Genomic DNA, 27082 nt, shown 5'->3' with positions numbered 1-27082 from the left:
ACACTGCTTGAGGGCACAGACTGACTATTTGATGTGAGAGTCAGTGTAAGTATGAGTGTGTGGTCGAGAAGCTGGCTAGCCTCTCTGAAGAGGGGGAGAGAAAAGCAAGAAAATGGAAGAAAATAAAGGTAATACCAAAGGGACCACAGTAAGACGGGGCTCAAATATTCATGGTCCACACTTCTACATAGTGTCTGAAATAGTTACAATGAATGTGTAATCAAGGATTTTTTTTTTTAAGATATATATTTTTTATCTTCATCCAAGGACATACATGCTTATTGATTTTAGAGAGGGAGAGAAACATTGATGTGAGAGAGATGTCAGTTACCTCTCACATGTGCCCCAACCAAAGACCAAACTCGCAACCTAGGCATGTGCCCTGATCAGGAATGAAACCTGGAACCTTTCAGTTTACAGTATGACATTCCCACCGAGCCACACCAGCCAAGGCTAAAAGATATTTTAGAGGAGTTTCTGAAAGTATCTACGAGCAACTGCATTGTGGGAACTTGAAGAAAACATTAAAAGCCCTTAAGTAAGTGACTCGGAGATGATCACCCCTTAGGAATTACCTGTCACATCTATCGGGGTCAAGGGGCTGATAGCTGGCTTCATAGCAAGTAATTCTCTTCATGAAGTCGTCCATCGCCTCTGCCGAGTTGCAGTCTCTGTAATCTGGGCTGGAGATTTTCACTTCCTGTAACACCACAAAGAGTCAGCTGATGAATCACGCTGGAGGATTTCTGCTTAGCTGAAGCAGGATTTGGGGCTGGCAAATGGGAGAGCACAGACAGACTCAGAATAATAATGATCCGACCCACTGTTTAAGAGAAAAAGAAATATGCTGGTGCTGAGTCACAACCCAATGATTACCCGGGGAGAGCATTTCGGTAGACAAAGGATCGCTGTCTAGATGAACAGAGACAGGAGACCCACAAGACATCTAATGAACACCTCTGAATGGGCCAGGATTTGGGATCAATCCAGTGGCCATGTCACCCTGACATCCCAGCCCTCAATCCAAATGACTTCCTTGTAAGCATCTGCAGTGTTTCCCACACCAAGAGCAGAGCTCCACTAGGGAGCTCTGGCGATGGCCCTGGCCCTGTGTGTCAGGTAGGATTCTTCCTCCACTACTCATAGTAGGGGCACAACACATGGTAACTGGTCCCTGATTAAGGCTTTCGACGTGGATCCCTTCCAAGGTTTGCTCTACGGGAGGGAGAGCCTGCCCTCTTCTCTGAATGAACAACAATAGGTCTGAGCAACCTGGCAGGTTTTAGGGAAACTCTGAATTTTTTAATATATGTGTTCTTTTCCTACTCAACAGCTACCACAGCCATGGAAGAGAGGCAGCTACTCTTTAAAAATCCAAGTTCAATGGGGAGTTGGTGATTCATGGTACAGAGCTTCATTCTGGGAAGAAAAAGTTCTAGAGCTTGATAGTGGTGGTGGTTGCACCGTCATGGGACTGTGCTGAAGGCCAATGGAACTGAACACTTACAAGCAAATCTTTTCTCCCTAGCACAGCCACCCACGTAAAGAGCACAGCAGAAAGGCCGAAGCTGCAAAGTCGCTTTGAGGGTTAGTCAGACAAAGAGGCTTCTGAACACAGAGGGTCAGGGCAAGTGACTCCTGGCCAAGTACATAGTGACTGCTCACTGGGGAACAAGTGACTTTGCGGCTGCTCTGCCCTTTACCACCACGTGGAACTAGTAGAACCAAAACCAAAGAAAAACAGCAAAACCCTTTGTTTAAATTACAATAACTTGTTTCCTCGGTCTTTGAGCCTCTTCCGCTGAACCAATCTGGACTGATTTTCCAGTTTGAATAGCCTTTCCTGAAATAGGAACTCATTTCTTAGAAATGCTTGCAAATATTCCCATTGCCTTGGAGAAAAGGCCCAACACCAGAAGCTAATGAGCTCTCAGTACCCTTTTAAAGATGCACACTTAACATGTAGCAATACCGCAGCATTTCCTGTAGAAATAGACCTGCTTCTCTTTATAGCTATATCTTATTCTGATGTATTTAAGTGGGGTAGAAAAGTACCTGCAGCATGAGAAGGTGACTTATGGTAAAGTCTTCCCAGTAACTTTCTATTTGTGATATGCTGCTATTAAGTGATACAATTTAAGAATTAATCAAATTATCCTGCCAATTACCCTGAAACCATTCTAGCAACCTCCCCTTGGCACAGGGAGGCAAGGAGGGTCTGTTGTAGCCAGCAGGAAGATTCTTACCTGCTAGGGACCTTAATAGTAAAAGGGCCTGCTGCCTCCTTTCCCCTCTGGAGGGATGAGCTGCCCCTTGCCCAAGCAACCCATCAAAACTGTGCCACCCACAGAAACTGTTCCCAAACCCTGCCTTACCTCTCATGTCCCACAAAGACTGCTTTCTGCTGACTGTCTGAAAGGATGCTGGATCAAGCCAGGCCAGGCCACAAAACGTGCTTCTCAATTAAATACCACTCTGCACTTCTGACCTCCCCCAGATCCCACTTCTCAGATAAAAATCAACCACCAGAGTAGAGAGCCAGCTTATTCTCAGAGTCTAGTTACTTCCTCTGGGCCAGACCTGGTTTCTGGCCCCCTGCCCTTCCCAGACTGCGCTATGAGAGCAAGGGGCCTGCGTTGTCTCACCATAATATTAGAGGCCACAACGGTAGGGTCATCGCACACCGACTCGATGAAAAACACCTGGGAAGAAGAGAGACAGCAGCGTTAGGAGGCAGTAAGTATGGTAACACAGAGGGCCAACTTTGGTATCACTGTGATGTTATGACCACATGTGAGGAGGAATGACACCACTCACAAATCCTCAAAACATAAAAAAGAACCACTTGCTCAAGCTCAAGTCCTTCCACAACAGAGATGCCTCCCCTCCCCAGTGACAGCAACCCTAAGAGCCAGCACCAGGAAGGCCCTGTCCATACACAGCAAAACCAGGGCAGCAGGAGCTGAAGGCCCCAGTATAAATCAGCTTCCTGAGGGTTTTCCTTTCTCCTGAGCATTCGAGGGCAAGACAAGAAGTTCGGCTCACCTTGAAATCATTTTCTTTGGCAAAGTGAAGGATCATGTGTCTCCTCTCTCTAGTAGTATTGGTGGCATCAAAAACCTGATAGGGAAAAAGAAGGATGGTGACGAGAACCCACGTTGGAGTTTAACAGTATTTACCAAATCACCAAGTAGGGCAGGCCTGTCACTTCTAGGTAGAAGCTGAAAAATGTGGCTCCCGGAGAAACTGTGCCCCGCCCACGGCCCTCCCTCCACGCCCTCTCCCACCACCTCCAGCTTTCACAGAGGGAGGGGGAGGGGTGGGAAGAGTCCTTAAAGCAAGCGAACAATGGTGACATGCAAGGGAAGGGACACTGGCTCCATGGCTGTAGCTGCCCCAGATCCAGTCTGCCTTGGAGTATGGTGCTGAATGCACACAAAGGAGGGGTGAGTGGAGCACCCCAGCTGGCTGTGCCCCAAAGTGCACCCCGATGACCACCTTCTTGGGTTCCTGTGCTGCCCTAGCTACCTGCTTCCCTCAGCTCTGAGGACAGGGGCACTTGTCCCTAATTTGAGGTGCTCCACAATGGCTCTCGGCCCTGCTCAGGCCAGTGTCTACACGGCACTCTCTCTAGTCACCATCCCACTACAGGACTGGACATAGAGCCAGCATATTCCTTGGACTTACTGAAATTTGGCCTCCTTCCTTCGTCAGGTAACTTTTGACATCTCTCAAGGCAGCGAGGGCACACTGCCTGCAACACACAGAAAGAGAGCACACATCAGAGCCTGCCCATCAGGGCCGAGGGACTGGAGATTCTCCGCTAAACTGCTCAGGCTGATCAGGGCTGCAAGGCCCAGGCCGGCAGGCCCAGAAGCCCATCAAAGCCTGCACAGAGGGCTATAGTTACCATGAAATCCCCATGGGAGCTTACAAGAAAACTTTACCATAGATCCTCACTAAACTGGTCTGGGGTAGGCCTGGCATCAGGATCTTTCCAAGCTCCCAGATCAATCTAAAGTGTAGCCAGGGTTGAAAATCATTGCCCTTAGGTTTCACGATCACCTTGGGCTTAGAAAAGAAATCCTTTTCAGTGTAAACAGCTGATTTTCCACGAAAACAATTTTGTTCATTCTTAATAATGAAACATTGTTGTTGACCTGTGTTGCATCAGCTGGACTGGACCATCTGGAGCAGATAAAAACAGCAAACCTCAGAGGCCAGGAAACTCCTCTTAATACCCATGGAGGTGGGGCCAGACCTGACAGCTACCTACGGAGAGCCACCCTACAGGCCAGCTTCCTCTCTCTCTTACAGAGCCTGGCTTTCCAAAGCGAAGCAAACTGAAACCCAAGGCCTGCTGCATCCCCTCAAGCCTTACTTTCGGACTCTCATGGCCTCCTCATTGTCAGGGCGGAAGAAGTTGTAGGAGCTGTACTGCTTCACAGCTTCCCGGCGGTATTCCCCAACGTTGAACACTGTGGACAGAAGAGAGATGACCCTGAGCTGACCCCCAGGTGTGGGAGCACTCTCCAAAGAAAGAAACCAAGCCAATACACACATGCACACCAACTTGAATAAGATTCAGCAAGTGGACCTCCTGGTCCAGTGCTTTCATTGACCTAGAAGACAGCCCAGCTTCCCTTAGGCCAAACATGGCTCAGAGCTGCCTGTGTTTCAGCAGGTCGTCTCCTATGGCCCAGTGCCCAGTCTGGCCCCATGGGGTCAGGGACTGGAGGCTGAGACTGAGAACAGGTGGCAGTCAAAAAGCTAGTGAAAACAGGGGCGTGGCTCCTGTCGATGGGGTCTAGGAGCACTGCTAGGCTCTAACCAGCCATTCTCCTGCTGATCCAGGCAGCCAGTGCCCGCAGGAAGCACTGAATCTTTCCCAGGCACCTACTATACAAGGCACTGCACTGGGCCCAGTGGGGGACAGCAAATGTAAAAATAAGTCCCTGTTCTTAAGACATTTTCCGTATAGTTGGGAAGACCAGGCAAAGACTCATCAAAATAACGTCAACTGATATGGAATACTTTATGACAGTCAGTGGAGGAATGTCACAACTAGATGCCTTGGGAATTGAAAGGGAAAAGGTCAGCATAGATAGCAGTGGCTAGAGAAGACTTTTTGAAGGAGGCCAGGGCTGAGCTATGTAGGATTCAGGGCAGTGGAAATAACAGAGCAGCCAGTGAGAAAAGATCCCAACACAAAGCAAGGGTGTGTAAACAATGTGGTAGGTGACACAAAAAGAGTCTCCCCTACCCTACTACAGGGACAGACCAGGCCAAGAGTGGCCCAGCATGATGAGTCCCAGTGGCCGGTGATAGGGAGGGAGGTTGGTGAGCAGGACAGCAGCACACAATGTGACTGTCAGTCTTGGGACACGGCCTCACCTTTTGTGGGGACGCCAATCCAGTTGAGGTAGCGCGTCAGCTTCTTGGAGATGTAGGTCTTACCCCGGGCTGGGAGGCCCACCATGACGATCACTGTCGGGGAGTTGGTCAGCTTTGGCCCACAGGCTGGAAGAGCAACAACGAAAGGTGCCATGGATGAAACAGGACTGGGGACGGACAAAGCCCTACGCCTCACAACAAACTTAAAAATTCCACAGAAATTCCTATTTTGGTCCCACCGGAAAGCTCTGGGCATTATACAATCCAGTGGGACTAGCAGCCCCTGGTGGCCAAAAAACCTTTAGTCACACCTTGCAGCACCATCTTGCTTTCAGGTGATGAATGACAGAGACCTTAATTCCTGGCTGGATCCTGTAGGGCCCTTAAAGCCAGATGGGAAACCAGTTACTAACCTGAGAGTAGAAGGTATTCTGGGCATGTAAGGAATGGGCACCCCCCACCCCCAAACCAAGTAGGATGAGGTTCACAGTAGGAGAAGCATTTCCAAATGCAATATGTAAATTGAGGTGGCAGGTAAGAGTGGGACATGGGGGAGGGGCCTCCACAGCCAAAATACAGAGTGGAGCCAATTATCTATTTCCCAACCTCCACACAGAAGGTCTGGATGATCTTTCTAAAAAAAATTTTTTTTAAAAGCGGACAACTTTAAAAAGTCAGAGTTCATCAAATGAAAGTTGGTCAGGTACATGGAATGCTGTCCCCACTGCCACAAAGGGTGACAGATAAATTCCTCTGTCTCCGAGACTCTCTTGCCCTTTTCTGCCAAGTTCTGACTGATGCGGAAGAAACGGAAGATCATGAAGTCCCAGATGCTCTAGGCCACTAAGCCCCACTGAGGCAGAGCCCCGGGGAAACCCCGAAGGTCTTGCCCTATGAATCTCTTTCTGACTTGGCTGCTTAACTGCTACTGTCCATGTTCCTCAAAATCTCAATAAGACAAAACACCAGGGAGAGAGCTTTTCACTGACTTAAGAAAGCAGCCCAAAGAGCCCTGTTCTGGGCATTTAATGCACTGTATTTCCTTGACAGACATCTTGCCCCCAAGACTCAGGCATCTCCAGCATCCTGGTGATGATGAATGCACATGAGCCAGGAGCTGCCCGCAGGGAGCAAGAGGCTGGCCATCTGCCCACTCCCAGCCCAGCAGCGCTGCCCGGCACTCACTGGCTGCCACAGTCAGCCCAGTTCACCTCACAGAGGAGCCATGCAGTTGCTTCCAAGGCAGCAGCCACAAGGGTGCAGGCAAAGCTATTCAAGTTACACCCCAAATCTAGGCATTAGATAGAGGCTCTGTCTCTCTTTAATAGGTGGATGCCGGATCGGGGAAGAGGGAAAGCTACCAGGCCACTGACAGGCACAGGCTTGAAGGAAGACTCCTCCTCCTAAGTTGGATGTGTCCCCATATATAGTCCCATTCTTGGCCTGGTGACCAAACTGAGGTCAGGTGTCCAAATGCCTGCCATGCTGCTGTAGGATCTGCCCCAGCACCTGTGGGCTAGGGGCAAGGAGGACGCAAGCACAACATACAGGAGCTGTTTCTTTCATGGTTTTAGGCCATCAGTGACCATGCAGAGTGAGGAGGAGGAGGACGAGGAAAAGGGCCATCAAGAGGCCAGGACACATTCAAGAGCCACAAAAGCTGTCAGCTAGGATTCTTCGGATTCCAACGGCCAGGAACAAACAAGTGCCTAGAAAACAAAGGCATTCCCCTGCCCAGTGTGAGCACATGAGTGGAGCAAAGATGTGCCAGTGGGCTTTCTTGAGTCCCAGCCGGCAAGTGGAGAAAGATGATGGGATCCCTGAAAACCAATGGGGACATAAGATACACACTACTGCATGCATTGTGGCAGCTGTAGGTGACCCAGGAAAAAAGTGTTCTAACTTGGGCTCCAAAACAATACTTATCTACTAGTTCTTCCCCCAAGCCATTAGTTTTTCCTTGGTCTTACCTTATGTCCCCACCAAGTACTGCTCCCGACAGCATCCAAATATGCACAGAGACATGGCGACACACACACACACACACACACACACACACACACACTATCTCTGAGCTGTGTACATGCATGGAACACTTGTTGGATTCAGACCAAGGAAGTGGAGACAGAGATTGATTTATCAAATCAGGAATTAGTTCTATTATCCACTAACCATAAGCAAAAATCTCCAAATCTCCTCTGGCAGGAGATGCTTTGGCAGAAAAAAAACCCACAAAGACACAGCAGGGTAAATATCTTAAGCTAAAAAATCAAGTTGAATCGCAAATCCAAATAAACCATCAGTCCCTTATCTGGCAAAGCAGAAATCATTCCTTCTACTCCTTGGGCTTCTTGCACTAAGATTCAAAGGAGCCGCAAGGGGGCTGCCAATGCGGCTGCAGTGGTCCTGGGCCCAGGTGCTCCTGGGGCTCAAACAGAGCAGGGAAACCACAAAACCTTTTGACATAGAGTCTTAGTCTCCTTCATCCCTCCCCTCTCTTTTTTAAAGTCACAGCATATCTCAAACACCTTTGTGATCCTATAATCACCTGCCTCATCCTCAGTTCCTTGCAGACCCTCAGTTTCTTCTCTGCAAATCTCTCTCTTTTTTTTAACCCATGGGAAAGAGAGCCTCTTCTCACCCTCACCTCTAGTACCAAACTCCCTGGAGCTCAGCCTTTTCTTCTTCTTCCTCAAAGCACAGGGACTAGGGAATACAAGTATGGAATTTTAACACAGGATTTTTCCAAGGAGTACTTGTGTGTTTCATCTTATACAAATATTTAATATTCTAATTTCTTTTTGATAAAAAACTTTTTATACATAGATGTATCTAGACATCAACTTAGATGTCAACATAAATGTGTATTGCGGATATATAGATGTTCACTATGTTAAAGGAGCAAAGAAGCAAATGTTTTAAAGACCATTGGAACAACAGACTATAAACACCTTGATCAAAGTTGGGGGGTTGGTGCTCAGGCTAAAAGTGTCATCGATGGTTAAGGCCATCACTTGAGTAAGAGTTCACAGAAAGTCACCAAGTTCTGGGAGTTCACCCTCAACTCTCTAATGTCATTACATTCACTCAAGGACACACGTGCTGGGTACCTTGTGAGCAAAAGCACATGTGGACACCCTCCCTGTGCTGAGATGCATCTAGTGTGGGGTGGGGGACAGATGATATACAAACAAACAAAAGCATAAGGGCATTTCGGAGCATAATAAATTCCATGAGGGCAGAGCAGACATCCCTTTAGACAGTGCAAGCAATGGGATGAGCAGTGGCCATGGGGGTGAGTTTGCATTGGGTAGCCAGGGTCAGCGTCCTCAAATAGCACCTGAGCTGAGACCTGATTGTCCACAGCCAGCCACACCATTTTCTTAGTATGTCATGCACACTGGTTTCATGGGCTAGTTCCCTGCACGTAAAGGGATACAGGAAGCAAATGATAACCAGGAGGCTGGTTGGTGAGTGCAGGGAGCAGCGCCTATGGTGACCTGAGCAGCCAATCCTGAAAGCGGTTAGCCAGAAGAGGGGCTGCAATTCCAATCCCAGCCCTACAACTCAGGTTAGGCTGCTGACCTCTCTGACAACATGTGATGCACTGACACAAGCAGGCACTCAATAGCTGTACTGACACCCACAACTTGTGCTCAGAAAATAAACCCTTGGAAGACACATTGCTGTTGCTCCCACCCCTCCTACAAGCTTTCTTCTACCCAAACACTCTCCAAAATACTAACCTCAAAAAGATGCTGAGTCATTTGTGTTCTTTCTACAAGAGGGAAAGTTATTGCTTCAATGATAAGTCCCAGGGGAACAAATGGAAGAGGATATTTAATAAGACACAGATGCAGATGGGGTCAGACCCCAGCACTGCCTAATAAAATTCTGATTACTGCATTCTACAGTAACCAATGAAACCTACTCCCACCTGGCAAGGGCACACCAAACTCTGTACAAAAAGACCTGCTGTGACCCTGCAGTTATACCATCACCTAAGAAGGGCCCCCTGGGTAACTGGCTGTATGCACTTGGCCCTGGGAGAATGAAATGCAGGCTCAGAAAGTGGTAGTGAACATTTAGCTATAGTCTACTGGACATAAACCCTCTCCTGGGATCACATCAGCCCCAAGAGTCAGCTTAGTTGATGTTAAGAACCAACATCTAAGTGAACTTGCCCAAGGGACGTATGCCTGAGGCTTTGAGGGGTAGGGGGAACCCAGCTAAGCCAACCATCTTTCAAAAGTTCTTCTGTACTATTTGGTGAATAACATACTTATTTATTATTTTGCATGCACTTTTTAATGCTTGCAGAACTAATCTTCATCCAACGAATGGCTTTTCCAACCCCACATGGTCTTTGCCAGCAACAGTGAGGGACAGGGCTTTTTAGTGAATCATTTGATGTCCTTGAGAGACAACACAATAGCATAGTAGCTTAGAGGGCAGGGCCTGGAGTCAAATAGACAGAGTTCAGTTCAGTTCCCTTGGCTTCCTTGGACCTTGGGCAAGTGACTTCACCTTTCATTGGAAGGATGTTTCATAACATTTCTTGGGAGGATTAGCTACAACATAATACATGTGAAATGCTTTCTACATCAGCCTATGTCAGTATCAGCCTTTATGGCTTTCCGAACTCCAGATGAGGAAACTAAGGCTCACAAGTGAGGAGAGGGCCCACTGCACAAGTACTAAGGGACAGGATGGGGCTCACCTAAGTCTCTCCTACCTGAAATCCTTTAGGTGCTCTTTCTCCACCGATGGCTGAACCTACGCAACTCTTAAAAATAGGATGTGAGCCCTGGCTGCTGTGGCTCAGTGGATTGAGCATCGGCCTGCGAGCTGAGTGTCGCTGGTTCGATCCCCAGTCAGGGCACATTACTAGGTTGCATGTCAGGTCCCCAGTTGGGGGTGCGTGAGAGGCAACCACACAGTGATGTTTCTCTCCCTCTCTTTCTCCTTTCCCCTCTCTCTAATAAAATAAAATAAAGAAACAAATAAATTATAAAAAATAATTTAAAAAAAAAAAAAAAAGGATGCCCAGGCCTTCCCTGACGCAATTCTAATTTGGTTTGGAGCACCCAAGTGGATTACCCCCCCCCCCAAAAATGTCCCCACAATGATTCTAATGTGCAGCCAGAGCAGAGAATCAACTATGGATAGGTAGGGATTTCTCTTAAACAATCCCCCCTACATCTTCCTTAAGTTAGAATACCATCCGTGGTTTTTAGTCCCTACTGAGATGAAAACCCTTCTATCAGTAGACAGTATGTGACCTACTTTACAGATGAGAACACTGAGGTTCTGAGTAGGTAAGCATGCAGAGGCTCTCCACTTTTACTGATGATAAACAGGATAGGCAGCCCTTACCAGTCACTAATTGATATCCTTGTTGATGAAGCTGAGTCACCCATTCAGTAAGTTTCCCTGAGTTATGGTTTGCATTTGAAGGAAGCTGCAGGTTTTGTAGGCAGCATTCAGTACCACGATGTGGGTATACTAACAGGACATCCAATGGATGTGCTTCAGAAGCAGAAACATCAACAAACTAATCCATCTAAGGCTTTCTGTTGTTTTGTTTTTTGCATAGTAATAGTAATGTTCCCCATACTCTCAGAGGAATCGGTTGTAGACCTGTAATCAGGACACTACTTAGAAATATGGTAACAGGTTTAGGAGGAAGAAAATCCATCCAATGTTCCAAATGACATTAAAGAGGGGGTGGGGTGAATGGGAAAGATGCCAAAAAGAAATACTGTTTTCTCTATTCCAATGAGAGATAAATATGGCTATATAAACCAAGAAAGTCACCACTACTTGAAGTAAAGGCATATAATAACTATTTGGGCTGCAGATATTTTTACAAGAAAGAATGCATCTGAGACTTTACCTCAGAACCACACTCAGAATTCCAGAAGTAGGTAGGGGAAGGGAATTATTCCATTAGCTTTAGCATCCCCCTAGCCTCAAGCTCTGAAGTTCTGACAGGGATTTTTAGGTAAACTTCTCATCTGCGTGTGAGATGTGCAGACTGACAGAGTCTAATGGATGGGTCTCCGACGCCTGGAGGAAAACAGCGTCACTGCACACTTCTGTCTCTCAGAATCACACGACTCAGCAAATGCAGCCAAGCTCTGCAGCCTCTGCTCGGAACCTCAGGGTTATTTCTCCCAAATCTCAGCCCACCACCATGAACCTCAGGAGACTACTAAATATGTGTGTGTACACATACATACAAATGCATGCATTTACATATATATATAACCAACCTATATTCGTATAACCAATTACAGTTTACAAAGTACTCCATAAATATGTTTTATTCCAAGTCACAAAGAGCTAGATTGTTTCTACATCTTGCCATGGCCAAATCTCCCTCAGAATTTGAGGCACTGTATTCCTCGCCACCAACAGGTTTTATAGAAATACAAGCACTCTGTGGTCAGCCCAGTTTATAAGCTCTTTAAAGAGTGTATCTAAAAGAAACTGACCTGCCAAGCCCCAGGCTATCTTGCAAAGAAACCTAGTTCTCCTTAAGGCTTCTGTGGCCCCCAGAACCCTCAGGTCCAGCAGAGGCCAGGAGCTGGTGGAGGAGTAGCCCCAGTGTCAGGAGTGCCTTGCCAGCTCTCCATCACCAGCATGACCAAGGAGCCCCACAACGCCAGCTCTCTCCACTTACTGGGGCAGATGGGGGTGGAGATTGTGATTCAGACCTGGACAAAGCCCAAGATGGTGAGCTGTGTGAGCTGTCACTGTGGCTTTGATGACCATCTCCTGCAAAACGGGACAGCAGAGAAAGCCAACAGGCCACCTCCTGCTCAACTGCCACTGATGCCTGGAAGCCACCCCTAGGGTTTGCACCTGGGATCCCATGTTTGCCTCTGAAGCAATCTAACCTGGCCTGGGGCAAAACAACCACTACAGGGTTCTACTCTATCCACCGGATGGGCTCCTGGGCAGGTTGCTTGGAGAAGCGGTGTTACCATCAAACCATTGGAACCACCCTTTTAAGAAGTGATTCTCTCCATAGTTCCGGGCAGAAACAAACATAAACAAACATAAACCTTTCCAAAGCATTTGTGGCCAACGACAGACGGGGTAGATGGGTGAACTGTCAGCAAATTCCAGGTAAAGTGGAGTGTGTGTGCATGCACGAGTGAAATGCTGCCAGGTTCCAGGGCAGGCTCGCTTGTGGCCCCCAGCACAGGAGCTGGAGGTGGGAGCAGAAAGAGAGGAGACAGAAATATAGAGAAAAAGAGAGAAGATAGATATGAAGAGAAGTAGAGAGATTAGAAATAATAGGAAAGAGGAGAGATACAGAAGATGGAAATATAGAGAGAAGGCGTAAATAAAGAGAGACAGGAAGAGGAGACAAATATATAAAGGGGTTAAGAAAGGCGAAGGAAATGGAGGTAAAGAGACAGGGGCCGAGAGAGGCGGGGAGGTAGAGATGAGTGATCCAAGGAGACAATGAGCGTATGAATGGCCGCGTCCCTTGGCTGGACTCAGCCCAGCGGGCACCCGGGATGATGGCCGAGGCTGGGGAACAAGCAGGCACCCCTTCCCAAGCGTCCCGAAGCAAAGGCTCTCTGCAGTGCTCTGCGCTTCCCACCCCGGGCGCTGCGCAGCACAGCGGTACAGCCGGCCGGGCCACTGCGCAACCGGCCAGGGGAGGCGCACCGCCCAAGCAAGAGCTCACTGCATACCCTCCCCGCCCGGCCGCCAACCCCGCCCCGCACGCTGGGGAGGAGTGGAAGGCTCCTGGCCCTAGCCAGCGGAGACAGCCCTGGAAGGAGGCGCGCTGCTCCGCACTAGCACGCGAGAGGAGTCGGCACAAAAGCATCCAGCCAGCACAAAGGCTTTGTTCTCCATGCGGCGCGCCGCTCCCATGCAGCCCGGCCCCTGCGTACATCTGCACTCACATCTGGGCAACGAGGGACGGTGGTCGACTGGGATCCAGATCTTCTGCACCCGGCTCTGAGTCAGCTCCAGGGGCATCTTCACAGCCTGGACTCTGCGGCCCTCCCCTTGCGAAGAATGCAGTCTTGGGGGAGAGAGCAGCGTATCGTCCCAGCGAAACAAAGGGAAAGAGGAGTTGTGCGCTGGAGCGCGGCCCGGGCGCTTTCCCTAGCACGGCTTTTTGGAAACTTGCTTTGTGCTAAATGACGAACACTCGCCAGGGTCTGGACGTGAGGCTCCAGGAGCGCTTCGAAGGGAGCGGGGGTCTGGGGCTGCACCCACAGCTTCCTCAAGGCCGGGCTCGTCCACTTAGGAAATCCCCGGTTGCTCGGAGAGCAGTGACAGTCCCACGGTCCCGTGTGCCAGCTCAAGTCTTCCACGTTCTTCTCCTGTTAGCCTCCTCTTCGGGTCTGCTAGGATGCCCAGAGCTCCGCCTGGGCTTTTAAGAGCCCGGCCGGCAGCGATGCACACGTCAGCCTCCGGGCGGGGACGCATTCTTTGGGTTACAGCCCCCCTCCTCTTCACGTGGGGAGGTGGCGGAGAAGGGAGGTGAACAAGCAAGGAGGCGGCCTGCTGGTGCCCCCTGCAGGCCAGCGTCAGTAGTGTGTCCTCCTGCAGATGACACCCTAAACCTGGCCTTGGCTGAAGGTCCTACACTTCATGAGCCTCCTCCTTCCATCCCCTAGACACGACGGGCACAGCTTCCCAGACTGATCACCTCAATGGTGCTGTGAGGAAAGGAGCGGAGCCAAATCATCTGGGTTAAAATGCATCCTACTGATGGCCTCTCTGGGAGTAGGACCCCAATACTCTGCATTGTCACAATCTGCGTTAGGCACAGTTAAGTTGAAGACTGATGGAGGATGCTGAGAGCGGCACAGCTCACTGGTTCACTCCTTGCCAGAGCTGCTCCCTGATAATACTTGTCTCACCCACCATGACCCCTACCACCGGTTAGGAGGCGCCTCCCCTGGTCCTTCATCCTCACCTCCTCCACTCCTGAATCCCGTTGAAACCTTGACTTATCCTGAACAATGCTCTCCCAACACCCAGTCCCAAGATCTGAAACCAGAGCAGCGCATGAGGAGGGGGCGGGAAGCCCAGGAGGCAGGACCCAAATGGACCCAGGTATCTCCCAGGAAATATTTTCAGCATGCTTTTATTTCTGATAGAAGAGTAAATAAAAATAGATCCTATTGTGACCTGCAGATGATTACTTGATTATAAGCCCCAGAATGACTGTTGGAAGGCAGCAGCACCTTGATTAGACCCCTAAAATTCGTGACATGTGTCCAGCACAGCCATACTGCATCCTCTTCCTTGCCAGTTTGGGGTGTTTATTATGTCCTTTTTGCCTCCCTGGTCCTCGCAGTTTTGCACCAATCTGCGACATGCGACAGTCGTGTAGTCAGGCCAGTGGCTGCCTGTGAAGATCTGGTGTACTTTTAGTGGGGACTGCCACCGGCACTATGGCATTACATGAATGTGCGCGATGCATCAGCACAGAAGGGCTGCTCTGCTTTGCGTAGGTGTACACCTCCCGCTCGGTTTGGGCTGTTATTGCAAGGAAGTAGGCGGCGCTCTCTGAAACACACACTGCAACGGAATAGTCTGAGCAGAGGCTGCCACACGTCGCTCACGTCCCGCATGGCTCTGCTGGGACTGTGCCCACTCCCTTGCTGCCGGCACAGCTGCGGCGGGCACAGCTGCTCCTGCCCCGCCCAGCTCGGGCCTCGGCTGTTCGCAGTACTCCAGCCAGCCCAGAGGCCAGGAGCTCCGAGCGACGCCCACCGGGCGGGGGGCAGGGGCCCTCCCCTTCCCTGTCCCCCCCCCTCCCCCTCCTACCCCTGCTTCGAGCCCAGCCCTCCCCTGCGTCCCTGCTCTCTCCAACAGTTTTGCTGTTAGGTTTCAGCACTAGGCAACTGTTGAGAAACCCGAGTGCATTTCACTGAACTTGTTTTTTCTGCGATGGGAGCAAATGCCAGAGATGACAGTCTATAACACCCCAGGAAGAGTCCGACTCCACTCTTGAAATAAGAGTGCGCTGATCCAGAGATAAGCATTCACAAGCGAGCGCCCACAACTCAGGGAGAAGTTGCTACCCGGGGTTTCGCTGGAGTGAGGAAGGGGTGCCGGCTGTGTGTGTGAGAGCGGCTGCTCACCCCACCCCCAAGATGCCTGCACACTTGCCTCCCCGGGATAAGCCAGTGTACCTGCATGCCTGCCCCTTTCCCACTGGATATTTTTACATACTTATACAAACAGGGCAAGGGGAGGCGGCGGCATTCTTACGCCCTCTAAGTATGCAAATAACTGGTGGGTTTCAGCTTAGAGGGTGAGAAGACCAAAAGCTTGGAGGCACATCTTTAATCTCCTGACATAATAATGTGTCTGCCCAAGGTCCAGCTCTGAGGGCACAAGGCAGTAGACGTTAAGTCTGAGATCCCTGCTTAAGCACTCGCACTCGCCACGTAGACCCTGCACTTTACCTGCCTGTGTGTCAGTAACGCCTTAGGCTGCCATTGCTGCCCAGCAAAGACTGGGCTCTTCCTCATCACTTCCTGCACCTGATAGGGAGCAGACCAACGGAAGTTCACTTAATCCCCGTCCAGCCTCTGCTATCTAAGTGCAAACAAACTGGGAATGCGTGGAGGGAGGAGGAGGGGCAAGGATGAATTCACACTTTAAAATAAACAAGGCGGCTAGAGTTGGTGCCAGGCTTTCAGCCTCTAAGTAAATTAGGGTAGCAACCTACCGAAGATAAAATTACTTCACTGCAAAACCGTTTATAAACAGCCCAACTCTTCCCCTAGCTCTGCTAATAGCTCCACCTTCACCCAACTGTCTAGGGCTTTTCATCAACTTTCTGGTCTCCAGGCTGGTGATCAGCAACTCACTCCTTAAGAAAAGGCTGCGGAGAGTACAAAATATTCTCTAATACAAAGATATTTTTAAAACCAGGACAGCTCCAAGTACTAGGGGAGAGTCTACTATACATGGCCACTGTTAAGGCTAGATAACCCAGTCAAGTTTTAAGTGAGTAAAGGAAAGTTTAGAGATTAGAGGGATTAAGGAACTAGGTCAAACGCCAAGAAACACAGCCAATTAGGAACTTTTCCCCCCTACTTGACACAAACAAGCTTCCCCAGGGGTTGCTGAGTGGAGTCCCGAAGGGGGTGACCACACTGATTCAGCCCATCTCACCCAGAACGGTTGAGCTGTTTGGCAGGAATGCACAAGGAAGGAGCTTCTTGTGCAGTCAGTTGTGCCTGGCTGAGGTGCTTATAGAGGAGAATTCTCCCCCTCACCCAAAGGACATGCTTATTTATTTAGAGAGGGGGGAGGGAGAGAGAGTGGGAGAGAAACATCAATCAGTACACTTCCCAAGCTAGGCATGTGCCTTGACCAGGAATTGAACCCTCAGCCTTTCAGTGTACGGGATGATGCTCCAACAAACTGAGCCAGACCAGCCAGGGCATAGAGGAGAATTCTTTAGCTAGCTCTAGAGGCAGAGAACGGATGGTGGAAGTAGTGTTTCTCCACCTCTCTGCCCAGTTCCCTCTGCTGACCAATCCATGACCCTTACCCTTGTTCCCTGATGCTGCCATGAAAACAGCAAAAAGCAGCCCCATTTTCATGATTCGGTGCCAGCTAGCCAGGTTGAAACAGTTAAACCATGCTAGTACCCACCTCCTCCCCAGTGAGAGAATCAGAGAAAGAACAAGATGTGGCAGGCTGTGAGCAAACAGTGCTGCTAATTAGACACAAAGTGCCATCACGTACTCCCATGAACCATCCTATGTATAAGACAGTGCAGTGAGACACCAAATAAAAGACCAAAATAAACCTTCACCTCACCACCCATCCAAAGACAGGGGAGAGGGCAGCTTAAAAAAAAAAAAAAAGTTTGTCCTTCACATATGAATGGGAACACAGACCCAGATACCCACATTGGCAGATGGAAAACCCAGTTCAAAACCCGCACAGTAAGGTTTATAGCAGCTTTATTCATAATCACCAAAATGTGAACACAGCCAAGATGCCCTTTAGCAGCAGGTGAATGGGTAAATGAATTGTGGTCCATTCAGACAAGGAACTATTATTCAGCACTATAAAGGAATGAGCCATCAAGTCATGAAAAGACATGAGGAAATTTAAACGCACATTACTAAGTAAAAGAAGTCAACCTGAAAAGGTTCTATAATGTATGATTCCAACTCTAAGACATTCTGGAAAGGGGGAAACTATGGAGATAGTAAAAATATCAGTGGTTGCCAGGGATTAGGAAAGAGGGATGATTAAGGGGAGCACTGAGGATTTTTAGGGCAGTGAAAATGTTCTGTATGACACTATAATGGTGGATACATGTCGTTATACATTTGTCCATGAGACTATAATGGTGGATACTTGTCATTATACATTTATCCACACCCATAGAGTGTACAATGCCAAGAGGGACCCTAATGTAAACTATGCACTTTGGATGATAATGATGTTTGTAACAGTATAGGTTCATCCTTTAAAAAAAAATGCATCCTTAAAAAAATGATATTGATAGCGGAGGAGATTGTGCATGTGTGCGAGCAGGGGGTATATGGGAACTCTAGCCTTTCCTCTCAATTTTGCTGTGAACCTAAAACTGCTCTAAAAAATAAAATTTATTTTTAAAAATCATTTATTTTTCTTCAAATATCATATACACTTTTCTCCAATTAAGTAGACTTACATGCTGTATCATAGGGGTGTGAGGACAATTTCTTTGTGGCCACAGCCTGGCTTTGGGTGAATCGACACAAACTATGCAACTGAAGTCCCACTGAACCATCCAGCAAGTTTCATTTTCCTCTGCCCAGTCCATGCGGCTCCACTTCCTGCAGGCCTCTCCTTTCCTCAGGGCACACCTCCGAGCTTGGGAGCATGACCTTTAAACTGCCTGTTGGTGTTCCATACCCAGCATCACTCCTGGCTACTGCTTTCAGAGTATTTACAATCTCCTCACCCAATATCAAGACATATATAATTTGTGTTTAAAAGTATTATCTTATTACTTAAAAATATTTCTGCTTTTTAAAAAGCAGATATTTTGTAATCTACTTAACAGTACTATACCAATGTTAATTTCCTGGTTTTGATATATTTTTAAAAGATTTTATTGATTTACTTTTTAGAGAGAGGGGAAGGAAATAAGAGGAGGAGAGAAACATCAAAGTGCAAGAGGTACATCTGGGGAACCCAGGCTGCAACCCAGACATGTGTTCTGACTGGGATACGAACCCATGATGTTTTGGTTTGTAGGCCAGCACTCAATCCACTGAGCCACACCAGCCAGGGCTGGTTCTGATATTTTACACCAGTCATGCAAGATGTCACCTTTAGAGGAAGCTAGGTGACGGGTTCATGGGACTCTATGTTCTATTTTGTAACTTCTTGTATTTCAAAATAAAAAGTTTAAAAAAATTAAAATCCGTGACAGCTCAGTTTGCTCAAATCCTGGGGGATGGGGAATGCATAGATTTATAGGCACTGAGGGTGAAGGGAACTGGCAGAAAGGTAGTCAAGATTTGCATGAGCTCTTTAACACTTTTGCTTCTTGCAAATGACACATATACAAACAGAATTTGCGCAAATCCTGCACTTGAGAAAAAACTGAATCAAATTCAAGCAATGTTTTAATATGTGGGAATGATTCTATTTCTGGGTTTTGAATAGATCTTGGAAGAATATCAGTGGGTTTGTAATCTTGGTCACCAATTTGCATACTTAAAACAAATTGAAGAAGAGAAAATCATGCAGACTTCAATAGAGGATTCCGAGAGGTCAAGGCTGAGCCTTTTTCTCTGATGGGAAAGGAAGCACAAAGATAAATAACTATTTGAGGTCTCTGTCCATCTTCTGGTACCTAGCATTTATTAGATGCTCACAAGCAGTAGCTGTGTGTCAGATACTGATACACTGGAGATTCCAAGCTACACTGGAATCTCAATCATCTTGGGTCCAGCCAGGGAAGAGACGTAGGTGATCAAATAGCTGTCATTATGATGTTTTGTGCTCAGCCTCATGTTGAGTGTTACAAAGAAATAGCTAGCAGGCCCAAGAGCTTGTAATTTAAGACCAGAGTGGGGAAATGTACACATGTTCGAATAAAACTAGGGAACTAAGATAGAGGTGTTAGGGGAGGCAAAAATATACCAAATGCAGGCTATGGATAAATCCATATGTCTGCCCAAAAGTGGGGCCAGTTCAATTGAGAATTTCATATTCATCTCATTGTTCTTCATTTTATCTCTCTTGAGTTCAAGAGAACACGTGGAACTAAAGGTTAAGGCCTCTCATTTCTTTCTACATTCAACACGTATTCACTGAGAGCCAGCTGTACCAGGGCTCTAAGTCAAGTAAGATGTGGTCCTTGTCAGAATTATGTATTCGCTTTTGAATTTCATAGTGTCCCTTCCTATTTTTCTCTCTTTCTCCTCTTTGTCTCTGTCTCACATACACACTCGTACCTTTTTCTTTAGAGTTAATGAAGCTGAGACACAGAAATATTTACTTATTTGCCCATGATTACATAGTGAATAAGCCAGGGAATAAAAGTCAAGATCTTTCAACTAGCCTAGTATTCCTTCAAGTTTCTCCCAGTTAAGTTACTTTCCTACTAGAATGTTCAGTGCCCCTCTCAAACAGTAATGCCAACAACAAAATTTTGTACCCAAGTTGTTTTGATGACAATCTAAATTACTTAGTATTTGGTTATAATGTGGGAATAAGAATAATCTTAAAAAACTATTACACAAATTAATAATGAAAAACTTTCAAATGACCTTACAATGAAAAGTTCTATTTAACATATGAAAACAAAGAGCTAGCCTCTCAAAGATTCACAGACCTTTACATTTTAGCAGTCATACCTGGAGAGTCTTCTGCCTTATGATGTAAGGCATGGTCACATGGTCACTACTCAAGTAGAACCAGTTTAAAAAGAACTAACAGTTTTGTGAGATGAGATGAAACTGAATCAACCTAAAAAAAAAAAAAAAAAGTGGAGCGGGCCTTGAGTTTTTTGTGTAAGATGTCCTAATTTATCAGTAAAGGAAAAGAAGAAAAAGAAGACATATTCCTATATCTCCACCATTCAAATTATTAGATAAATCTCAAATCAACATTGCTAGTAATACATTTTTACAGGATAGTAGTCTTCCCCAAGTTTTCAATAGAATGTCTTCATGAGCTCTGGGGCAGCACAGTCCTATAAGGAGTTAGTCATAGCTGAATATTTTCCAGTAGGAAGAGGAAATGGGTGAAACTAGTATCACTGAGAAGTAGAATGGATGATCTGCAGGGCAGGGAGGGACCTTTTTCATATTCATTGATGTATCCACCTGGAGTTCAGGTTTGACCCACTATACTAGAGTGGGTTTGCCCAACTATAAAACAGGGATAATACCTACATATAAAATAGTTTTCATGTGAGAAGCACATAGCAGAGTACCTGGCATGTAGTAGGCTCAACATTGATAGCCAGGAGTTCTGTGCAAACCAAGACTTCAGATTTCTATAGAATTCATATCTCTCCCCAAACTCTAAACCAGGCGGTAGCATCTAAGCTAGTAAATGGAGGGTTTCCCTGATTTCCCCTACTCTCCCACTCCATCCAACTCTGTGAAATCAATCACATATTTGGGAGGTTCCATTCCTTCCTATATTAGTCACGGTTCTCCAGAGAAACATATGTATACGTATGTACGTATAAGAGGAGACTTATTGGCAGCACTCTCCATTCTGGAAGCACGCCCACACCTTTCTTCCCTCTCAGGAACGCACCTCCTTAAATTCTAAGGGTCCCCATGAGACTTGCAACCAGGGGAACAATGGGGCAGCAGCAGCTCATCCAGGACTAACCCCATGAACCTGTCTCCAAGGCCCCCTTTTCTCTGACTTTTCAGTGTGTTAACAGCAGCCCGCTTTGGCTCACCTCTGTCACTGGGACTTACTTCTCACCGATCCAAAGCAGCCCGCCTAGGCTCTCTCCTATCCTAAGCCCTTCCTTGTTTCACTGTCTCCGGCTTTAATAAATGTACTCTCAAAATATTTAAAAAAAAAAAAAAATTTAAGAGGAGACATTATAAAAATTGGCTCGTGCAGTTATGGGAGTTCAAGAAGTCCCTGGAGAGCCAGGAAAGCCAGCGGTGTAGTTCAGTCTGAGTCCGAAGGCCTGAGAAGTCGGTATGAGTCCTGATCTGAGTCTGAGACCCAGGAACTCTTATGTCCAAAGACAGGAGGAGATGGATGTCTCAGCTGAAGCAGAGAAAGCGAACTCACTCTCTGCCTGTTTGTTCTATTCAGACTCTCCACAGCTAGGATGATGACTACCACCTTAGACTTCAGAACCATCTGCTTTCCTTAGTCCACCAAATCAAATGCTAATCTCTTCCAGAAATATCCTCACAGACACACCCAGAAATAATGTTTTACCAGCTATCCACGCATCACTTGGTCCAGTCAGATGGACACATAAGATTAACCAACACGTTTTCCACTAGCCATTCTCCCCATCTTCCTTGGCAGCAGTACTTCAGTTTTAGCTGCCCAGCTAAATGATATTTTTCAGACTTGCAGGGTAGACATGGCTGAGTGGCTAAGGTGGGCCTAGAGAAAAAGGTTCATTCCATTACTAGACAGTGTTAGTAGCCAAACAGACATTTCTTACACTGAGCCAAATGTATCTTCCTGCAACTTCCCCTGCTAGTTCTCATTCTGCTGTGGGTACATAGTAAGCCAGTGCCCTCTTCCAGCCCTCCAACACTTGTGAGCAGCTAGCATGTTCCCATTAAAACATGCAAACTTCAGGCTAAGAGGCCCACTCCTGGACTTTAAAACAGGGTAAGCACAGTTTTCACATGGCACAGAACAAAGCCAACCAAATGGGTGAATTTGCTTCATGATGTTTCTAGGGAGAGGTAATGTTGAGTGGCACCATTAGGCCTATGGCAAATAACGAAATGAGCTAGGAACTCAAAATTACTATGACAAAAAGCAACTCTAGTGAACCTAGGGATAATCTAGGTTTAGATCCTCAACTACTGAGAACCAGACTTGTCTGAGCTCCAGAGCTTATCCAGTGGTTGCGGGGGGCAATGGATGAGACAGTACGGTGTGAGGAAGGGACTGTGGGCAGCGAGCTAGGAGCTTGGACCCTACCACTGGCCCTGCCTATACCAGGTCAGAACTTCCCTCTCTCGATCCCACTTCCTTCATCTGCTGATGAGCCATCTAGATGTTCTCTAAGCATTGGTTCCACTTCTCCAGTGGTTCTAATTGGTCTCAATGAAATGTCATCATAAACTTGGCAGTAATTAGTAAGCTATAAGCAACTTAAAACAGGGACAGCTGTTCATCTTTGACTCACCAGAGCCTACTATAGTGCCAGGCACATAGGAGGTATTCAATATATGCTTGTTTGATGAAGAATGATTATATTTGCAATGACTCTGTGGTTCACATCGTGTGCTAGAAGTAGCTTCCACTACTGCTCCAGGAACCACGGGGCTTGAAGGTGGACAGATAGCCACTCACTGTTGCGATCAATTGGTTCATCTGTGAAATGAGGATAATAGCTGCCCTGCCTACCTCAAGAGGTGGTTGAGGATGAAATTAGATATGAATAAAAAAGCACTCTTGGAAACACTGTGAAATACTCAACAAATATATGAAGATTAGCATTTTGAAATTGTCCAGGTCCTCCCCGAGGTGGGTGATTGAGATATCTGCACAGACGTTCTCTCACCTTGACTGCTCTGTGATCCAGTCTCCATCCCTTGGTTTCCTCAACAAATCGACTGCTTCCCCACAAACACACACAAAGGGTAGGGGAAGAGCAGAGGACAGCTGAGGTCCCCCACCCAGGACTTCCTGAGAACAGAAACTGACAATCAAAAAAAAAAAAAAGTAAGGAAGGACACTGAAAACGAAACCGACAACGAAACCGCTTTCTGCTGAGTATGGAAAGCGCCGCACGGTGCTTCGCATGGGGAGCACGGGGTTGAGAAAGTGGGGAATAAGCACTGTGTTGCAAGGCCTGCTTACACGGTGTGCTACATACAAGTCTATGGAGTGGTGCAACTCTGGGATTGACACATCAGAATTGGCATTCTTTCCTTTCTCTGTTCCCCCTCAGACTTCTTTCTTCTCCCAGCGGAAAACATTCTAAAAATAGAACCCAATCAAGGAAAAATATTTGTTTTAAGGCAGGTTTTAGAAAACATTGCTGATTAGATGTTGGAAAACCTACCACAGCGGGTTTGTATAAATGCATAGTGTTCAAATTAGAGTGGAGCAGCCTGTAATCGCCTCTGTCAAAACCACACTGCAGTACTGTGTTCATTCCTGAGTGATATCTTTTAAAGGAACATTAACAAGTTCATATTCCTCCAGTGAAAGAAATTCTGGATGTTCAAGCCATCTGGAAGCCATGCTGTGTGAGAAATAGCTAAAGAACTAGATTTGTGATAGAGAAAAAGATTATGAGATAAAATGATAACCACTTACAAATACAAGAGGAGCTGGCTTGCATTGTGTTGCTCCCATGAGCAGAAAGCAACTTGCTTACTGGAAGACACAGAGAGGGAGCCTCAACTGGACCACAACAAACAGCAAAATAGCAACTGCCTGCCCCCTTATAGTCCCCAGCAGCAGCTACATGTCCTGTGGTCAAAAACTTTGTAGATAGTTCACATGAGAGCTGGCAATCAAACAATTGGCCTCTGGCTAGCCCTGCAGATGAGGGATCCTATGATTCTATGGGGGCCTCAGCCCCAGCCCAACTCACCAACTTGATGACTTTGAGCAGGACACTTCTCTGCACATCAAGTCTGGAACAATCTCATGGCCTCAATGGTCCTTTTCTGTTGTAAAGTCTTTAAGTCTAGGACTGCAATATTAAGTGAATCTGGGTATAAAGATGCTGATCTAGTATTTAGTCATACATTTAATCAACCTGGGTAGTCAAGGGCCTTGAGGCCATGGATTGGGTGAGACATTCCTTTGACAAGCCCCTTGGAGTGCAACCTACCAGCATCGCAATATGAATGGTGCTACAGCTTCTTTCCATCCACATCTTATGGTAGTTGGAGATTATTATGGCCCCTCTCAAGCAAATCAAAGACTCTAGCTTAAAACTCCAGACTAGAAGTTTGACATCTACCTCAGTATTCCCTATCTAGTGACCACGGAAACCTCAGGGAGTTACAAAAGTGTGTGATATCAGGGTCCACATTCCAAGTAGAAACAGTTTTGTTCCAATATTTAATTTTTCAATCAATAAAAACAATCTTTAAATATTTTTCCTATGGCAGTCTTAGAGGTATGCCAGTCTGATTTCCCTTTATGAAAAACTCGCTTATTAGCTGCAAGGAGTGTGGTTAAATGAGTCTCCAGCTACGGCACCTCGGGATCTGAGGCAGCATCTGAACTGAGGCCACGCTCTTCCTGGCTGCTCCCAGGCAGTGACTGAGCTCAGGAGTGCAGCAGAGCCTGGCCATTTCTGTCTACAACGGGAGCTTTGCACTGAGCCCCCCGACCAGGGCCAGCTGAGATTTGTCAGAGCAACTGTGAAGTCTGAAGCTCACCCTCTGCTCCCACTTCCTTCCCCCTCACCTTCCGCAGGTATCAGACCAGCAACGCGCCCCCTTTCTTTTTCACAAGCATTACCCCAATACATCTGTTGCACTTCCAACCCTATCTTAATGTCTGCTTGCCAGAGAACCCAACCAGTACATTATCTATTAAAATAAAACAGCTTAAGAGCATCTGAATGCGTATCAAGTGTGCAGAACTTAAGAAGCACGGTGAGTGTACTCCTGACATTTGGCTGGCTTACCACTCAGATGAGCTATCATAGGCCACTGTGATGGGTTTGGCCATTGTACAGATTCAGATGGATTTAATTTCAGTTATTTAGTATTTAATTTATACCCATAATTGATCATTGTTTAAAGATGGGAAGCATAGGAAACACTGATGTTGAAATACAAACCATAACCAAATGATAAAAACATGTCAAAAAAGACCCACGAACCTACCTTAAAGGGTTCCATTGGCCAAGGCTGGTGCATTCTGAGCAACAAAATGAATAATAATAGTAATAAGTTGCAATCTTGAGAAAAATTAGAATCCCCAAATCTATTCAACTATAAATAAAATGAATGAATGAATGAATGAATGAGTGCAAGAGATGAGCTAGCTTTTCCTTACAGGAGAATGCTAACAAATAAATGGAGAAGAAATGATGGAATTTCTAAGTCACCATAGTAATAATTATTTCAGACAGAAACATCAAGTGGGTGAAAGTTTGACAAGAAACAGGATATATGCAGTCTCAGAATACCCCCCCAAACAGTTATTAATTACAAAGAAAAAAATAGAAACTTTACAGTAGAGAAAGCTGGCTGACATCACCCTATGCAAGGGATCAAAGCTAACACCGTCAGGAATGGGACAGAGATATCATGTGTCTCCCAATATGATGCACTGAAGACACTTTACTACTTTTCAGAGACTCCTGCCAAAAATGCAGAACCTGAATCTAATCATAAAGAAGCAACAAAAAGCCCAAACCAGGGATATTCTAAGAAAGATATGGCCTGGTTCCCAAGGAAATGATTTGTACACCCATCCATATTATAACAGCATTATTCCCAGTGCCAAGAGGTAGAAGCAACCCAAAGCATCCACAGATGAATGGATAAACAAACCAAATGCAGTCTCTACATACAATGAAATATTATTCAGCCTTTAAAAGGAATAAAATCCTGTTATATGGGTCCCTGAGTCCATCGTGCTAAATAAAATAAGGCAATCACAAAAAAAGACAGATACTGTTATTACTCCACTTATATGAGGTACCTAGGGTAGGTGGGGGGATAGATAGATGACAGATAGGTAGATAGATGGATAGATAATAAATAGGCAGAAGAGTGAGGGAAAGATTGAAAGAGAGAAAATACCATGTTTTTCACACTATGACCATAAGACACACCTAGGTTTAGGGGAGGAAAACAAGAAAAAAAATATTCTGAACCAAATGGTGTACTAAAATATTTCATAAAATGTAACAGAATAATATTTCAGCCATGTAAAGTGAACAGCAGTCAACAATGGTATTAAGAACCATCATCACTGTCATTAACAAATGAGGAGAGACTTTAAGGTTCAAGTACTCTTCTAGTTTTCTGGGAACCCGAAGAACTCATCAACACTTAGTGTCAGAATTTATGAAGCTCAGTTGCTCACAATCACTGATATCACTTTCTTCACTATCTTCAATATCGACCAGACGCCCTGAAATTCAGCAGTAAAATGGGACATTTAAGCATCCCCAGGGGTTTCACGTGGGCCCACTGCTTTCTCTTCTAACAGCTGTTACCACAGTTGACAGGTCAGGTAATACACATCACAGTCTGTGGTACCATATTTGCTCCATAAAACGCACAGACATTTGCCCCCACTTTTTTGGGGAAAAAAAGTGCATCTTATGGAGTGAAAAATATGGTAATAAAGCAAATAGGGTAAAATGTTAACATTTGCAAAATCTGGGTGAAGGCTATCTTGGAACGCTTTGCAGTATTTTTGCAACTTTCCTAAGTCTGAAATTATTTCAAAATGAAAACTTAGTACTAACTTCAGCCATGCACATACAAAAAAAAAAAAAAAAAAAAAAATCAAACCAAAG

At 46.4% G+C, this 27082-nt stretch overlaps 1 protein-coding gene across 8 annotated transcripts in view; it reads right to left on the bottom strand.

Annotated features, from left to right (window-relative positions):
* PFKFB3 (6-phosphofructo-2-kinase/fructose-2,6-biphosphatase 3) overlaps positions 1–27082 on the bottom strand; it is a 74308-nt gene that overhangs the window by 13714 nt on the left and 33512 nt on the right. For 6 of the 8 annotated variants that reach the window (XM_090266477.1, XM_090266474.1, XM_090266475.1 and 3 more), the window contains exons 2-7: positions 5395–5520; positions 4382–4478; positions 3688–3754; positions 3046–3120; positions 2646–2702; positions 576–700 (exon numbers count right to left, since the gene is read on the bottom strand). In XM_090266477.1, coding sequence (XP_090122603.1) covers positions 576–700; positions 2646–2702; positions 3046–3120; positions 3688–3754; positions 4382–4478; positions 5395–5520 — 547 coding nt within the window. Of the gene's footprint in view, positions 1–575; positions 701–2645; positions 2703–3045; positions 3121–3687; positions 3755–4381; positions 4479–5394; positions 5521–13322; positions 13841–27082 lie in introns of those variants that run through there. The other 2 variants (XM_090266478.1, XM_090266479.1) reach the window with 2 other exon arrangements.

The sequence above is a fragment of the Furipterus horrens genome, unplaced genomic scaffold (genome assembly GCF_987537825.1).
Source record: "Furipterus horrens unplaced genomic scaffold, mFurHor1.1.pri manual_scaffold_2, whole genome shotgun sequence".
In the NCBI taxonomy this organism is placed as follows: Eukaryota; Metazoa; Chordata; class Mammalia; order Chiroptera; family Furipteridae; genus Furipterus; species Furipterus horrens.
The sequence above is the reverse complement of the archived record's forward strand: the minus strand, read 5'-3'. Positions and strand labels throughout refer to the sequence as shown.